At 44.0% G+C, this 18235-nt stretch overlaps 1 protein-coding gene across 4 annotated transcripts in view; it reads right to left on the bottom strand.

Moving 5' to 3' along the window:
* The window catches only part of p4ha2 (procollagen-proline, 2-oxoglutarate 4-dioxygenase (proline 4-hydroxylase), alpha polypeptide 2), a 110677-nt gene that overhangs the window by 54497 nt on the left and 37945 nt on the right, over positions 1–18235 (bottom strand). For all 4 annotated transcript variants that reach the window (XM_078411742.1, XM_078411743.1, XM_078411741.1 and 1 more), the window contains exons 3-6: positions 8791–8887; positions 5899–6050; positions 4291–4428; positions 2777–3016 (exon numbers count right to left, since the gene is read on the bottom strand). In XM_078411742.1, coding sequence (XP_078267868.1) covers positions 2777–3016; positions 4291–4428; positions 5899–6050; positions 8791–8887 — 627 coding nt within the window. The remainder of the gene's footprint in view (positions 1–2776; positions 3017–4290; positions 4429–5898; positions 6051–8790; positions 8888–18235) is intronic.

Here is an 18235-nt window from a genome sequence, read left to right as displayed (position 1 = left end):
TCAAACAACAGGCCTTTGATTGAATAAGACACTAAAAGCTGGAGTAACAGTGGGTTAAGCAGCATCTCCAGAGAAAAGGAATAGATGGCAAGGCAGCCATGTAGCCAGCACTGTGTCCTGTGCCTCCAAGCCCGATGGCAAACAGCTCATTAATGAAGCATTTGTTCGGTCTCTTTGCAAACAAGGCTTAATCCACCTTTGCCAGCAATGCATGTTTGCCTGCTTGTCATACAGGAAATTACTGCTGGGTAGCAAAAATATGATAAGGCTGTTGTATCTATTCAAACATTGTTGAAAATTCAGTTTTCCTACTCTGTACATTCGTGTTCTATCCCAGGACCAGGTCCTCCATCTACCCTGTGCCCCATCCTCCCAATATTAGCATTCTTCCTCAGAGAACACAGCCTATCCTCAACCTTTTGGAACACATACATACAAAGTACTGTGGCAGCAAAATGAATGGCCCTACTCTCTCAGTCAAATGTCATTTTATTCCAAAGTCAGACAAAAAATGCGTGAGTAACACGCGAGTCAAGCAGTATCCCTGGATAACATGGATAGGTGATGTTTTGGGTCGGAACCCTTCTTTGAACGGGTTGTAGGGGATGGGAAAGAAAGCTGGAAGAGAGGAGAGGCAGGACAGAGCGCAGCCGGTAATAGGTGTACAGAGGCAAGGGGGTTAATTGATAGACAGATGGTTGAACAAACGCCAGAGATGTAGGTGTCAGTTTGAGAGGATAAAAAGTTGTGAATTGTTAAGCTCAGGGATAGAAAAGTTCCTGTGAATTGTGTGAATTGTGTATCCGTTGTAAATGATACAGGTGGAGGGTGAGGGAGAGGGAAGAAATTGGTGCAAGGTCAGCCAGGTTCTAAGAGGAGGGGGAAAAAGAATTACCTCATAAGAAATGATACAAAGACAATTTTAAAAGCGCACATCATATATTTTTGTGGCTGCTTTTGGAAATCAGTTCATAAATCAGGTAGCCTCAGGGCAAAGCTAGAGAGTTGACAGCCTCACATAAACTTTTAGCTGTCAATATTGTCACACGTGCAGTGTGTCTACCGAAGGGCAGTGTGTACAGGTTGTTGTATGTCCAAGTCCCAGGCTTTCAAACTGGCCTTTCCGCAGGCAAGGGCACATCTGTAAAACATGATCTCATTTCCTATTTCCTCACCCAAAAGTAAACTTCTCAATTTACAATGGCCACGAGAGGCCAAGGTTTTATTGGCAGTCTCACTTGATAGCTTTATCGATTCACTTCTCTACAGACAAGTGGATATTAAAAGTCACAGAGTTATACAGCACAGAAACAAGGCCTATCTCCCAACTTGCCCACACTGATCAAAGATGCCCCATCTCCACTCGTCCCACCTACCTCTGTTTGGCCCAGATCCTTCTAAACCTTTCCTATTCATGTACCTGTCCAAATGTCTTTTAAATGTTGTAATAGTACCTGCATCAACTCACTCTTCTAACTCCTCTGGTACCTCCACCACAAGCAAATTGGAGGAACAGCACCTCATATTTTGTTTGGGATGCTTACAACCCATTGATTTCTCTAATTACTAGTAACCTTTGCATTCCCTCTCTCTCTCTGCCCCTCCCCCACCCTAATCATGCTGCTAGCTCCACTGTTTGCTTACATATATCCCTTCATTACCACCTTTTCCACAGCCAACAGTTGATCATTGTGGGCTCCACCTTTCCATGGTCATCAGTGATTTGTTCTGAACCATTTCATACCACTGAGTTATTCCAGCATTTGTCTACCTCCTTTGGCAACTTAATCAATATACCTACCAACCTTTGTGTGAAGAAGTTGCCCCTCAGGTTCCTAACAAATCTTTCCCCTATCACCTTAAACCGTGTCCTAGGTTCTTGAGAGGTTTGTTTCGGCCTTTTTTACTCACATGGTTTTAATATTATAATAAAGCCACATCTCACCACGTGATTGCTGGCTCATGGGATATATTTGAACTTTCAAACGTGGAAGCAGATACGATAGTGGTGTTTTAAGAGACTTTTGGAGAGGAATATGGATGTGCAGAGAAATGGAGGGATATGGATTATGTGCAGGCAGATGAGAGTTGGTCTTGACATTATGTTTGGTACAGAAACTGTTGGTGAAGGGCCTGTTCTTGTGCGGCACAGTCCTATGATCCAGCATTTTTAAATATGTTGAAATATTTAACTAGTTTTAAATTATTGGACAAATATCAACAATGTCATATATGAAAGAAGACCAGTGTTGAGTTTGGAAGCACTCCTCTACCCATGCTAATGGATAATTAGTCCAACACCACCCACCACCCGATCCCTTATTTCATTAGGGATATTAGGTGCATCCTTACTACTGGGTTAGGCATACCATAGCACGACTCCACCCTGCTAATGGATTACATCCAGTGACATTATGGTACAACTAATACCGGATTAGCCATACACTAACACTATCCCACATGTGGCACTGCCTTACTAACCCAGTAACACTACTGAATCATACATTGGGAGGACAGGCACCTCATTATTATGCGTCAAAAGCAGCGTGTACATCAAAAGCACGTAAATCAAACATACGCCGGGCAACGCGTGCAACAACGCTGCCGGGCACAAATTTGAGCACGTTATTCCGAATATGTGAATGAAACTTCGTTAGTAATTAGAAAAAGGTGTCATTCTAAAGACGCGTAAATCTAGCACTCGTAAAACGCAAGATGCCTATATTAATCCAGTAACACTACAATAGGTTGTTGCGGGAGTTATTCTTGCTCTTACCAGCAGCTATCAACTGTTTCGTCAGTTCTACGGCACGTTGTAGGTCTCCCATCTGATACACGGAGTAGCTGAGATAGTCCAAGGCATCAGCTTTTGTCACCGCTCCAGACTCCCCTTCCTCCATCTGCTTCAGGGTTTGTTCCATCCACAGAACAGTGTGGTAGTAGTCGCCATCGTTATAAGCAACAATCCCCAACTCAAAGCAGTCCTCGACTGTGAGATAGACCAGGTGCTCCACACCTACAAGACACAGTTGGGAAGTGTAGACAACAATGACCACCTTTTAATCTGATGTACTGCAATCAAGCAATTTCAAAAGGAGCAATACCAAGGGAAATGTGACTTTGCGTCATATGAAGTGAAGTGATTAAAAGTTTCAATAGAGTTTAGTTTAGTTTAAAGATAGAGCGTGGAAACAGGCCCTTCAATTCACTTTGACCATCAATCACCTGTTCATACTAGTTCTATGTTATCCCATTTTTGCATCCACTTCCAACACCATAGGGGCAAGTTTGCAGAAGTCAATTGATTTACAAACCCACATGTCCTTGGGATGTGGGGGAAACCGGACCACTCAGAGAAAACCCATGCGATCACAGGGAGAACGTACAAACTCCGCACAGACAGCACCCGAGGTCAGGATCAAACCCGGGTCTCTGGCGCCGTGAGGCTGCAGCTCTACTGCTCATAAAGAGGTCAAAACATTTACACAGGGAATTCCTGATTAGGATCTTGTAATGTAGACCCTACAGAATGGGCCAACTTGAACAGAAAAGGACCATTCTTACTTTGTACTTGACTTGAACAATGTATGAGCCGAGGTCAGAATGGAAGTAGGATGGCAAATTAACGAGCGGTAATCCTTAGATTTAGGCACACTTGGCTGAATGGTGGATAATGTATAATAGGCAGCGAACTGATGATTTCATTTGTATTCAGCAAAAAATACAATCAGACCTCAGCCATCTGGGAAGAGTCATTTATATTTCCTTCATCCCAACACCTCTGCCAAAATACACGCAATTACTGGAGTCTCAACTGAATAAGTGTTGGAAAGGGGTACAATCATATGCTGTAAAAAAAAATGCAGTCTTTTAAATCACTACCCTCTTTAGGTGACCACTGATTCAATAACGTACTTGGCATTGAATTTCTTTTGCTCTTATAAGGAAGCCATTCTTAGCCCATCTGCCTGGTTTTGCTACGATAGATAACTCATCATTTTTCCTAGGTAGACACAAAATGCTGGAGTAACTCAGCGGGTCAGGCAGCATCTCAGGAGAGAAGGAATGGGTGACGTTTCGAGTCGAGACCCTTCTTCAGACTGATCATTTTTCCTGATTGTTATACCAAATGACTATGGTACTGTATCAAAATACCCAAGGTGGAGACTTCTTCACCTCTGCGTTGAAGCAAATTTCTGATTCAAGCCAAGCAGCAGAAATTTAATAACATATGGGTTGTCCAGGGTGTCAACTAAATTGTAGTAACTGGAAACCCGATGCTTTAGGTACCTGGCAGCCTGCCCTTGGAAATGCTGTCCGAATCCAGCTTGTAAGTGTCTTGCAAACGCATGAGAGCTTTTGCTGCTCCACTCTCATCTTCATCTGTAGGGAAGTTTTGCCGCTGAATCGAGAGATTGGCAATGAAGCCTGGCCAGGAATAGAAATAAAATGCACTCATGAGAAACGCCAGCAACAAATACAAGCATGTCAAGAATTATCAAGAGTGTTTCATTCTCATATGTACCGACAGCAGAAGAATGAAATTCTTACTTGCACCAGCATAGCAGGTCTACAACACAATATGCTCAGGTAATAGAACACAGAACTGTACAGCACAGGGAGAGGCCCTTCTGCCCTCAATGTCTGTGCCGAACGTGATGCAAAGGCCAACCCTTCATTGCCGGCACATAATCCATATCCCACCATTCACTGCCTATCCAAACGTTTCTTAAATGCCACTATTGAATCTTACTCCACCACCACTTCGGGCAAATGGATAACAAATAATAAACACCAATTCAATAAATTAATAACCCCAATACTAGTGCAAAAATAAGCTTGAAGTCCTTAGTTCATAGCCGAGGTTAGTGTTGCGTTGTGTTCAAGCTCCTGATGGTTGTTGGGAAGGAGCTGTTCTTGAACTTGGTGGTCAAGGTTTTCAGACTCCCGTACCACCTTCCCGATGATAGGAGTGAAATGAGAGCGTGGCCAGGGTTGAGTGGGTCTTTGATGATGCCGGCTGCTTTTGTGAGTCAGCACCTCCTATAGATCCCTTCTATGGGTGGGGAAGTCAGAACCCGTGATGGACCGTGAAGTGTCCACCACTTTTTGTAATCTCCTCCATTCCTGGATGTTCAGGTGCTCGAACCAGGCGGCGATGCAAACAGTCCATAATGCACAACCAAGAGAAGAATGTTTTCTTTAACACAATGCAATCCCACTACTTTCAGAAGCAGAACCGCTTGGAGTAGCATTACTCAGTTTCTCATAGGCATTGTAGATGCTTAGAGACGTTTATCCAGAGTATGGGGAAACAAGAACCAGAGGACATACGTTTAAGATGAGAGAGGAGAGATTTAATAGGAATATGAGGAACAATGTTTTTAGTGGTGGTTACATGGAATGAGCTGCCAGAGCAGGTAGTTGAGGCAGAAACTATAACACCATTTAAAAGACATTTGGATAGATACAAAGATTTAGAGGGATATAGGCCAAACTCGGGCAGGTGGGATTAGCATACTTGGGCACCTTGGTTGGTGTGGGCTAGCCGGGCCTGTTTCCATGCTCTATGACTATGTCACACAGGAAGTGGAGGGAAAAGAGTTCTAGTGGCAATGGCTTGATGTGTGGATGTAGAGGTGAGGGGGTAGGGAATGGAAGAGTTCCAAGTTTTCCCTTTTGTGGTCTAAAAAATGTATTCTACATTTGTTGTTCACAAGGATAGTTTCAGAAAGTATTTTATATCGTGAAGGTTTTGCACGACACCAGATTTCACAAGTGAGCCCACCATGGGATATCAGAGCAAAGATTGCACTGGATTCCGGTATTAATGCTAAAGGCAAGACTCGAAACGACCACTGGCGCTTTATCACAATGGTGACATTTTCCATCACTTACCATCAGAAGTATGCTGCAGAACCAAACTTTCCAGCTTTACCCATTCCGTGTTCAACCTTTTCATTAGCTTGTATGCATTTACTGGATGGCCCAGATATCCTTCTGGGTCAGACGTTGATGTGTGTGTCAGTTCATCCAGCTTTTCAGCCCAGCTACAAATGTTGCAGGAAGTGTAGTAATTAGAATGGGGGGGGGGGGGGGAGCATTCTTTAAGTAATCACAACATCATGTACAACATTGAGGGTCTGAGAGCCCTGCCCTGCTGTGTTCTGGAACAGTTATTCAACTCTAGAAAAGACACCATGTGCTGGCACAACTCAACGGGTCAGGCAGCATCTCTGGAGAACCTAGCTAGGAGACATTTTGGGCCTGAACAGTTTTTTAGACAGTCTGAAGATCGGACCCAACCATAAACATCACCTGTCGACATCCAGCGCTTTGTGTCTTTTTTTGTAAACCAGCATCTGCAGTTCCTTGTGTCTACGTTATTCAACTCAGTAGCTTTAAAAAGGAACGAGGGATGTCACAGAGGCACAGCCAGTAGGCCGGCAGCTTCCAAGCCAAAATGAACTGGGTTTAGGTTTAGCTTCATTATTGTCACTTATATTGAGGTACAGTGAAAAACATTTGCATTTTCTCCAAACAGATAGGAACTGCCATTTATAATGGTAGATACAATCAGGTCAAACTCAAGTACAATAGGTAGTTCAAAGGGGAAGATACAGAGTGCAGAATATAGTTCTCAACATTGTAGCACATCAGTCACATAGACAAAGTCTAAAGTCCATTTTCAGGTAGAGATGAATCGGACAGTACTCTTGCTCAAGGAAGGACCATTCCAAAGCCTGATAGACAATAGACAATAGATGCAGGAGTAGGCCATTCGGCCCTTCGAGCCAGCACCGCCACTCAATGTGATCATGGCTGATTATTCTCAATCAGTACTCCGTTCCTGCCTTCTCCCCTTACCCCCTGACTCCGCTATCCTTAAGAGCTCTATCTAGCTCTCTCTTGAATGCATTCAGAGAATTGGCTTCCACTGCCTTCCGAGGCAGAGAATTCCACAGATTCACCACTCTCTGACTGAAAAAGTTTTTCCTCATCTCCGTTCTAAATGGCCTACCCCTTATTCTTAAACTGTGGCCCCTTGTTCTGGACTCCCCCAACATTGGGAACATGTTTCCTGCCTCTAACGTGTCCAACCCCTTAATAATCTTATACGTTTCGATAAGATCCCCTCTCATCTCTCTAAATTCCAGTGTATACAAGCCTAGTCGCTCCAGTCTTTCAACATTTGACAGTCCCGCCATTCCGGGAATTAACCTAGTAAACCTACGCTGCACGCCCTGATAACAAAGGAGAAGCAGCCGTTCCCGAGTCTGGTGGCGCGTACTTTCAAGTTTCTGCTGCACAGGAGCAGTCTTGACTTTGAGTGCTGTCCGTGTGGAGTTTGTACATTCTTTCTGTGACCGCATGGGTTTCCTTCCACATCCAAAAGAGGTGTGGGTTGATAGGTTAATTGGAGGTCGGAGGAAGTTGATGGGGATAGCTACAGGGGAAATTAGCGGGAGAATGGGATTGCTTGATGACACATATGGTTTTGTTCCATGTAGTAAGGAAAAATGTAAAGGATTGGGTGAGTGGATAAGTGGTCAATGCCTTCGTATAAACAGCTTTGTAGATGGCACAGAATAATTTACGAGGGGATTTGGGGATTGCAAAGTAAAATGAGAGCCATTTGTTTTAATTATGGGAAGTGGGTTTTCACACAAAGGCTGGTGGGTGAATGGAACGAGCTGCCAGAGGAGGTAGTCGAGGCAGGTACTATCGCAACGTTTAAGAAACATTTAGACAGGTACATGGATTGGACAGATTTAGAGGAATATGAACCAAACACAGGCAGGTTGGATTAATGTAGACGGGACATGTTGGCCGGTGTGGGAAAATTGGACCAAAGGGCCTGTTTCCACGCAAGATTTTATAACTAAGTGTTGCTTTGATATAAAGTGGACAAATTCACTTCTGTTTGGAACTAATATGTGTTTAACAGAGTGAAAGTAATAGAACAGCATTGGAGAACAAAGGATTCTCTACTCAACAGTGAAAGACCTAGATAGGATGTAGAAAGGATGTTTCCAGTAGTGGGGAGAGTCTAGAACTGGAGAGCACAGCCTCAAAATAAAAAAACATACCTTTAGAATGGAGATGAGAAGAAGTTTCTTCAGCCAGTGGGTGGTGAATCTGTGGAATTCATTGCCACAAACAGGAGGCATAGTTATTGGGTATTTTTTAAATTGAGATTGATAGGTTCTTGATTAGTAATGGTGTCAACGGTGATGGGGAGAATGTAGGGGAATGGAGTTAAAAGGGTGAAATAGGTCTGCCATAATCAAATGGCAGAGTAGACTCGATGGGCCAAATAGCCTAAATCGGTTCTACGTCTTATGGTCTAACATGCGAGGGGGAGCATTATCTGACGCACGGAGAAGATGCATATACACCACTTGGCCAAGGCGTTTTCGCTCTTAAGTTTAAATGATCAACCGTATTAGGTTATTTGTAGCAGTTATATAAATTATGGGCCCAACACAGTGACTTCCACTCTCCAGAGGCCCGCTGTGATCAAGGACCCTGTAAGGCTGGTGGGAATAGTGGACCTGGCTTACTTGTAAACACCTGGTTTTACTGATTATACTCAAGGAGTATTAAGACCTGTATTTCCGTGTGTCTCTCCTTCTCCCTTCTGAAGATGCTGGAGGTAACCAATCAAAGCTCTATAGTTACCCTGAATATAGGAAAGCTACAGCAGATTGCAAGTAAATGACTACATTATATAACTACATTATACTTAAATTTACTAGAATAAATTCCATATATGTTGTCAATGAATACCTTTTAATTGCTGTCAACTTTGTCTCTTCTGCAGTTATATATTCCTTCAGCGATTTGACCAGGTCTTTTTCCGTGAAAATTAAGTCCGTCATTTGACCTTAAAGGAAAAGGGAATTTACTTTATTGAAAAAAAAGTTGAAGAATATCAATCTATCAAGTTATATTCTTGACTGTGGACTATTAACAAGAACTAAAAATAGTGTCAGTCAAGAATTTGCACCAACTGAAAAGATTAATCGCCAAACTTGCATCATTTTTGGCTGCTTTCCATTGCATAGCCTTAAATCAACTTTGAGGAACAATTTATTGCATGAAGAACACTCGTGGTAATCTAGAATAACAGTACCAACCTTTATCATGTGTTCCCAAGTCTGGTGGCGTGTACTTTCAAGTTTCTGCTGCACAGGAGCAGTCTTGACTTTGACTATCATGTGTGACTGTCACACATGGTTAAGATTGAATGCTGTGACCAGCATTTTATGCACTGCTGGCTTTGAGCAGGTCATGACTCTAAAATGAAGATATAATCCAACCACCAACAATCAAATGTGCTCAACTGAGTAACCAAGCTTGACATTTAGTAGTGTTCCAGGGCTTAACTGATGTTTGGTCAGCTAAAGTGAAGAGTTGGCCGCACATGGAAGCCGTGTTCTGTATCCACAAATCCTGGAAGGCTGTTAACCAAGAAATTGTAGTCCTGGCTCACTTGCAAGCACTGGGTTGTATCGAATACACTCAAGCAGTATCAAGACTTGAGTGTCTCTTCACTCTGCCCCTCTCTCTGCCCCTCTCTCCCTCTCCTTCTGCCTCCCTCCCTCTCTGCCCCTCTCTCTCTCTCTCTGCTCCCCCTCTCCCTCTCTCTGCCCCCCCTCCTCTCTCTCTCTCTCCACCTCCCTCTCTCTCCTTCTCTGCTCCCCCACTCTCTCTGCCCCCCCCTCTCTCTCTGCCCCCTCTCTCTGCCCCCCCCACTCTGCCCCCCTCTCTCTCTCTCTGCCCCCCTCTCTCTCTCTCTGCCCCTGCCTCCCTCTCCATCTGCCTCCCTCCCTCTCTCTCCCTCTGCCTCCCTCTCTGCCTTCCTCCCTCTCTCTCCCTCCCCCCCCTCTCTCTCCCTCTCTCTGCCCCCCCTCTCTCTCTCTCTGCCCATGCCCCCCTTCATCCACGAGTGCCTCTCCGTCCCTGTCCCCCACACCCATTCAGGTTTATTTCTCTGTCCACGTCTTTCCATCTATCTGCATACGAGTCTCTCTCTCTCTCCATCCATGTCCACCCCTCCATCTGTATCCCCCCCCTCCATCCTTATCTCTCCCCCCATCCGTGTGTCTCTGTCCATCCCTGTGTTACCCCCTCCATCCACTCTCTGCCCATGTGTGCAAGCATATAGCTGGATGACAATGAAACAAAGAACCGCTGAATTGGTTCACAAAAAAACACAATGTGTGGAGTAACTCAGCACATCAGGCAGCATTGCAGGTGGACTTAAGTTATGTTTTGGGTCAAGACTCTTCAGACTGATTGTAGTTGGGGACGAGGAGGTGAAGCTGTGAGCAGGATGAAGCCTGACAAGTGATAGATAGGTGGATATAGGTGAGGGGGGGGGGGGGAGTTAGACTGGCAGACAGATGGACAAAGGATGGAGATTAAAAAGGGTGTAAGATAAGGAGGAGTGAAATGTGAAGCCAGAGGAAGGGATCGAAATGGGAGAGAATGGGGGAAGTGGGAAGTAAGCGCGGAAGTGGGAGAAATGGGTGTGTACCCAGTGGGGTACTTAAAAAGTGGAGAATTCAAAGTTTATACCATTGGGTTATAAGCTACATGAGCGGAATATGAGGTGCTGTTCCTCCAGTTCATTCATGGCCTCACTCTGCGAATGGAGAAGGCCCAGGATAGAAAGGCCAGTATGGGAATGGGAATGGAAAGGAGTGTTAAAATTGCCGGCAAGGATAACGGGATAGATTCAGTATTGGACTATTAAACCTTACAAGTCACTGCATACTTTTTCTTCAGTTCAATGCTCAATTGTGTTGATAGATTTTCACACACACCGAAACAAATGTGTATTCATTACTTGTCATTATTTCATTGCTGTTGCAAAACCAAAGACGCAGCCATTGTCATCATGGTTCCAAATAAGTTTAGTTTATTGTCACGTGTACCGAGGTACAGTGACAAGTTTTGGTTGCATGCTAACCAGTCAGCGAAAAGACTATACATGATTACAATTGAGCCATCCACATTGATCCACATTGTATAGATACATGATGAAGGGCATGATGTTTAGTGTAAGATAAAAGTTCAGTAAAATTGAATTAAATATAGTCAGAGGGTAGGCAGTTGCTCAGGATTACTATCTAGTTGTTGGTAGGATGGTTCAGTTGCCTGATAACAGCTGGGAAGATACTGTCCCTGAAGTTGGAGGTGTGCGTTTTCACACTTCTATACCTCTTGCCTGATAGGAGAGGGGAGAAGAGGGAGTGTCCAGGTTCGGACTCATCTTTGATTATGCTGGTGGCCTTGCCCAGGCAACACAAGGTGTAAATGGAGTCAATGGAAGGGAGGTTAATTTGTGTGATGGTCTGGGCTGCATCCAACAATTCTCTTCAATTTCTTGTGGTCTTGGATGGAGCTGTTCCCAAACCGTGCTGTGATGCAAACCGATAAAATGGTTTCTACGGTGCACCTGTAGAGGTTGGTGAGAGTTGTTGGGGACATGCTAAACCCCCTAAAGGGCCTGTCCCACTTAGGCGGTTTTTTTGGCGACAGCCGGCGACTGTCAAAGTCTTAGCAGTTCGGCAAAATTTTCTTGCCGAGTCGGACAATGCCGAGTCAGGTCGAGATTACAGCGTCTTCAGAAACATCACGAAAATTCCCACGCTGTCAATGCTTCTCCGGCGTCCTGATTTTCGCTGAAATCACTGACAAGTCGGTAAGTACTTGAGAGTTTTGAACTATAACACCTTGTACGGGTTACTTGAAAACCAAGCTTCACGATAACAAGGAATAAACTGGATTTACTTCCAGTTTACTAATAGCTGTATTAAAAATAATAATTTTATAAGTGGTTAAGTGGATTTGTGTGCGGAGTGCGGGCATTCTTTGAAAATATACGGAGATGCATATCTGGTTTCTGGGTTGCATATCTGGGTTGGGAGCCCACTTTAAATGTGATGGCTGATGGCCATAAACATCGCAAAAATTCCCACGCTTACCCGACCGTCAAACTGTCGCCTCCAATCTACCTTTCAAATGTTCGAACGGTAAATAAATTGGTTAAACACAAGCAGTTTATGGTATTTTGAAATTACTTTACTTATTTTAATATTATGTGCTTCTAAATGCATCTAAGAGAACCAATCAAACCTGGGGACAGCATGCGACAGCGCCCGCAATAAGCAACGATACCTGGCGACAAGCCAGCTGTCGCCGAGAAATTTCAAACCGGATGTTTTCTCAGCGATGCGCCGAGCCGAGATCCAGTACGATCTTTGGAAGACTCCTCAGGATCATGCCCGGCGAGCTGTCGGCGACAGCCTAGACGCCGGCAGTCGCCTTAAAATCGCCTAAGTGGGACAGGCCCTTAAGTCTTCTAAGGAAATAGGGGCATTAGTATGTTCTCCTGGTCATTGCTTTAATATGGGTGGAACAGGACAAGTTGCTGGTGATATTTACTCCTAGCAATAGGCCCATTTGTGTGGCGAGCTTCTCTGAATATCCACCACCTGGTCGCTTTGCTGTCCATGACATAAGGCAGACTGTGGCTGTAGGTGTGATACAAGGCAGTTACTAAAGAGAACTTGCTGCAAAAAATACCCAGTAAAATGATAAACAAGAAGTGAATATCATCACTAGCTACCAAGATCCAGCAAACCCCGAGTCTGACCTCACCAAAATGTTTGCCCTTTTGGATGCACTTCAAAAGATGTCGTAATTTAGAGGAGGATATTAAAAAGCGGTCTCTCCTCTCGGGCAATGTTACAAGCTGCTACATCACCACATGAAGAGTGGAAGAGAGCCTTGACAACATTTAACTTTAACTGGAAATTCTTCTCACTGATGTTGTACGATCTTGCTGTGTGGAAAATAACAACTGCAGATCACTACATGACAATACTGATTACACCAAAGGTTTTAGTTATTTCATGTTAAATTTAGAGTTGTGTTCCAGTACAAAACTGACAGCATACATTGTTTTCATTGTGTTACATGGTACTTACTGTTGTAACAAAAGGAGACAGAAGCAACATGAAGGCAGAAATCTTCATTACTTTGGCACAAAATTTACTAGAGTACTTGAAGACACATGGCTAATATGGCTACGAGCTGGAGGCGAGATGAACCTCATTTGCTTTTGGTTGAATGGCAAGGAGAAGATGGGCAAAGTGGTTTTCTTCCATTCCATAAATTAGTAAGGTTCCACGTCTAAATTAACTCTGATTACAATACAACACAGATCACCTGATATAACGTAGACCAGAGAGGAATTCATTCAACGCCTTCTGCATTTGCACAATGACATGGATTTTTCCTGAGAAACATTGCAGTTACTTCTGTGCTGAACTCCCAACATTGCCCCCAAGTATTACAAAGGTTGAGATATCCACTCAAGCATGCATTGACACAAGATGTCCCAAATATCCTGATTAACTCTGATAGACATCTTGATCAGCATGGACAAGTTGAGGTGTATAACTCCATGGTTGCAAGGTATCTTACCAATTATACTCTACACTGGTGCCTCTGCGGTGGAACACTAATTTATTTCAATTCCCCTATAATCTGCCTACTACCGTCTTTGATTGGCGAAGCTGCCCACTGAATTTGCAGCAAGTCAGACCAAGTACAGGATCAATGCGTCTAATCATTTCAAATGAAAGGAAATACCTTTGAGGGAACTGCAAATTTACTTATTTTCCAATTAACCAAACTTACGTACTTTATTATCTTCACTGCTGACAAACTGCACTTTTCGATTACCATTGTGATTGATGCCATCTAATCTACTCCAGTCCCCCCGAGACCAAGGAGTCAGCTACACTAGCATCTTGAATCAAGCCTTGAGACAGATCCGAAAAAAACAAATTGGATGCGATACCTCACAGGTATCTCCAAGTACTCCTACCCTCATCTATACCAAAGTCAAAGTGACATTTTCGACACCCTTTACAATTCACCTATTGGAAAAATGCTACTAATCGGAGTTAAAACTAAACCACTGGGGCGGAATTTCTAACTGGATTGTATTTTGTGTTTCCCTTCACACAACTTGTCATGAACTAGGATAAATCAGCAAGCACAACTTTCTGAGGCCGCACAGTGGCGCAACGGTAGAGTTGCTGCCTTATAGTGCCAAGGACCCGGGTTTGATCTTGACTATGGGGGTTGTGTGTACAGAGTACGTATGTTCTTCCTGTGACTGTGTGTTTTTTTTTACTGGGTGCTTTGGTTTCCTCCCACATTCCAAATCCCTGTCTCCAACTTCAATCATCAACCAAATGACTTTATCTGCAGCTCATCCCCAGAGCAACTCCAGCCTCACCCAATAAGAGATATTTATCAGTCCTGCAATCTAGAACAAACTTTTATTCAATATTCTCCACCTCTCTGATGAAAGGTTTTTGATGCAAAACATCAACTCCGTTTCTTCCTCCAGTGAAAAAAACAGAAGACAAAACAGTACAGTGCATGAACAGGCCCTTCGGCCCACAATGTCTGTACCAAACATGATGCCAAGACCAACGTTTATCTGCCGGCATATAATCATATAATCCATATCCTTCCACTCCCTGCATGTCCACGTGCCAATCATCAAGCTTTTTAAATGCCACTATTTAATCTGCTTCCACCACCACTGCCAGAAGCACATTCCAGGAACTCACCACTCTAAAAAAAATACCCCCACACATCTGCTCTGGCTGCCTAGCCTGTTTTTTTCCCCCAATAGGTTCTGTTTTTATTTTTCATTTTGCAATTTTCTTTTAAACCTTGGCAGTCCTGGTAGCTGGATTGACTTAAGTGTAAGTGGATTTAAAGAGAAAATGCTTTTAATTTGCAGTTCAAACTCCACTTGGAAGTGAGCCAATCTTAAATCACCGAAAGCGACTTAGAAAACCATGCAGGAATATTTCCATTGTAATGAAGACCAAATATTTTGTTTAAAAATACATTCAGAAACCTTGTGACGCAGAGATCCAGTTTAACTTTTGGAATCTCGTCAAAGGTTCTACTAGAAACATTTAGTGGAACCTCTGCTGGCAGTTAATTTGTTCTGCGGGTCCTAAGCCAGGCGTGCATGCGTTTGCATGTTGAGGCAAAGCTTCGGTTACTAATTTTCACGTTTAACTTAAGACTTTTTGCACGTTGAACAAAATGATTGGAAAGCCTGGAATTCTAGATACAGAAATCCAACTTTCCTTGTCACAGAGGAAAAGCTTTACAACAGGTGGCACAGTGTGCATCTGGTGAAGCCGCTGCCTCACAGAACCAAAAACCTGGGCTCGATCCTGACCTCGTGCTGTCAGTGTGCAGTTTGCATGTTCTCCGTGTGGCCACATCCCCTAGATGTGCAGGTTTGTAGGTTAATTGACCTCTGTAAGATTGCCCCTAATGGTGTGAGTGGATGAGAAAATTAGAAAACATGCTAGTGTGATCGATGGTTAGCGTGGACTTGGTGGGCCGAAGGGCCCATTTCCATGCTATATCTATAAACTAAACTAAAAAACTCTCAGTTGAAGACAACCTCACAGAGTCAATCCTGCATTGTGTCATCAGTGGAATGGACTTCACGTGAGCAACAAAACTAGTGGAAAGAACCAGGAAGCCAACTGCTATTAAAAGTGAAACAAATGAGCTTTATGTTCTTTCACTGTGGGGAGTGATGACAGCCTGCCAGCCAGACAGGTTCCCAAGTCTGTACTTTCGTGTACGCTCAGAGGGACCTGCAATATTCCAGACAATGTCGAGCTTTGAAACCACAACAGTTAAATGAAAAGTAAGGGATAAAATAACCCTTGGAGTTGGGGAAATCCTGCTTACCAGGAATTTCCATTCCTATGGACCCAGGCTCTCAGCTCTTAAAGACTTTGCTAGTAGAGTAACACATGTTCACTGGGCTCAAAGCAATTGACGTTATTGTCACACAATTGTCCATTGCAAGCCAAATCCGCTTTCCAACATGCTCCACCATGATGGATGGCATAGTCACACAGCTGCTAGTACCGCTGTCTCAGAGCTTCAGTGACCCAGGACTGAACCCGACCTCGGGTACCATCTATGTAGAATTTCACTTTCCTCCTGTGACCATGTGGGTATCTCTGGGTACTTTGGTCTTCTTGCCACATTTCAAAGATGTGCTGGCTGGCAGATTAATTGGTGACTGTGGCTGGGTGGTAGTCGATGGACATGTGAGAGAGAATAAGCGGGGAATGGAGCAGAGGGGCCAGCAAGGATTCGATGTGCTGAATGGCCTCCTTGTGCAAAATATTGAACAGGTATGCACGTGACCTTCTCTGCAAGCTGCAGCAAAACCAACCACATTATGCCACCAGATTAGCAAGCAGTGTATGCAGGAGGTATAAATATAGAGGAGCTACGTTGTCAGGTGATGATCAACCTATATTCCCCATCATTCCAAAACTGCCTGTGACTGCATGGCCAGTCATCTTTCTCCCACCACATGGTGACCAATCATTGTTCCTCCCACCGTATGCCCACCAATCACTGTTTGCCCATCACCCGGTGACCAATCACTGTTCCCCCACCACACGGTGACCAATCACTCTGTTCCTCAACACCATATATTGACCAATCACTGTTCCCCACCATGTCGCCACCAATCACTGTTCTCCCCACCACATGTAACCAATCACACTGTTCCTCACCACCACATGGCCACAAATCATTCTGCTTCGAAAACCACAAAGAAGAATTATATCCTTCTATTCCCTGCCTGTACATCTGTCATTCCAAATGCCTCTTAAATGTTGCTGTCGCATCTGTTTCTACCACCCTCTCCCCAGCAGTTCATTCCAGACACATACCACTCCTGGTGTCAAAAAACGTGCCTCGCAAATCCCCTTTAAAAAACTGTACGCTTTTCACCTATACTTCCCCACTTGAACCTACATCCTGTAATTTTTGGCATTTCAATGCAAGAAGAAAGAGTGTGTCTACCCAATCCAAGCTTTTAATCTTCTATACTCCTAGCCGATTGCCTTCAACCTGCAATGCTCAATAGGTGGTAAACAATCCAAATTTGTCCAGCCTTCCACTCATAGCTAATACAGTCCACCACCAATTTTCCCAGCGTCCTTTGTTCCAGAGCCTTTCTGGATTACCATCCGGAAGATGTTACAAGGCCTTCTACGCCCGCACCTCCAGACTTAGGAACAGCTTCATCCCCAGAGCTATAGCTGCTCTGAGCCGGTCCGGCGCCCCCCCCATGAACTGTCTCCTTCGAATGGTCACGTCGCACAGCGACAATTGCACTTTATACTGTTTTAACTGTTTCTAATTTTGTTTCTCTGGACTGTCCAAAGATTAGCTAATTAATTTATTGCATCGAATGAAAGTCGCATTCCCAATCTCGTTGTACCCCTGTACAATGACAATAAAGATATATTGTATTGTATTGTATTGTATTGCCAGACCAACAGAGGTCACGGCCTGTGAGAGGATTCCAACGGTACTGGAACGATCGACCTATGCTGCCAAAAAGCCAAGATACCGGCCCTTAACGTTGGGGCTTTGGAAGTTGACTATGGGAACGGATCTGCCGGCAAGGACCAGGCCGGAGTTCCAGAGGGGTCAAATTCAACCCACTGATCGGTGCGGAAGTCCCAATGAGGTTGAGATCAGCCAGCCTGGGCGCCACACTTTCGGGGGACTTGTGAGGAGGATTCCAAATGCGCTCCTGTATTTGTGTCCGGAGTAAAGGAAGTGCCGGACCACCAGTTGCTGGAAAATCGATGGTGGATCTGTAGTCTCGAATCCAATCCAATCCAATATGCAAGATGAGCACAAAAATCCAGGCCAATCTTCCAGTGCACTCTGCGGAGTGCCACACTTGGTGACACTGTCTATTAGGTTGATGTAAAAGGATCCCAATGCAGGATACTGAAAACCAGCGGTGGGGATTTCACTAATGTCTTGACTGGTGCACAGAATACTACATCCTTCACGTGCACCCGCACATAAACAATATATAAACTGGACTTTACAATTCGTCAATTCAATTGCAAAATAATGTTATGTTTCACTATTATGCAAATTAAAAATCAATTCCTTCCCTTCCACCACCCAAAATATTAATAAAAGTAATTTCCAAGAATTTCACATAATCTTGAAAATTTGACCAGGCATCCTGTCGCCAGTTACTCCTGCACTACTGCATCCCCCACAGAGAATTACGCACTTTTTAGAACATTTTTAGAACATTGCCAGGAAGATTTGG

The sequence above is a fragment of the Rhinoraja longicauda genome, chromosome 14 (genome assembly GCF_053455715.1).
Source record: "Rhinoraja longicauda isolate Sanriku21f chromosome 14, sRhiLon1.1, whole genome shotgun sequence".
Classification (NCBI taxonomy): Eukaryota; Metazoa; Chordata; class Chondrichthyes; order Rajiformes; family Arhynchobatidae; genus Rhinoraja; species Rhinoraja longicauda.
This window is presented reverse-complemented; position numbering and strand designations above follow the sequence as displayed.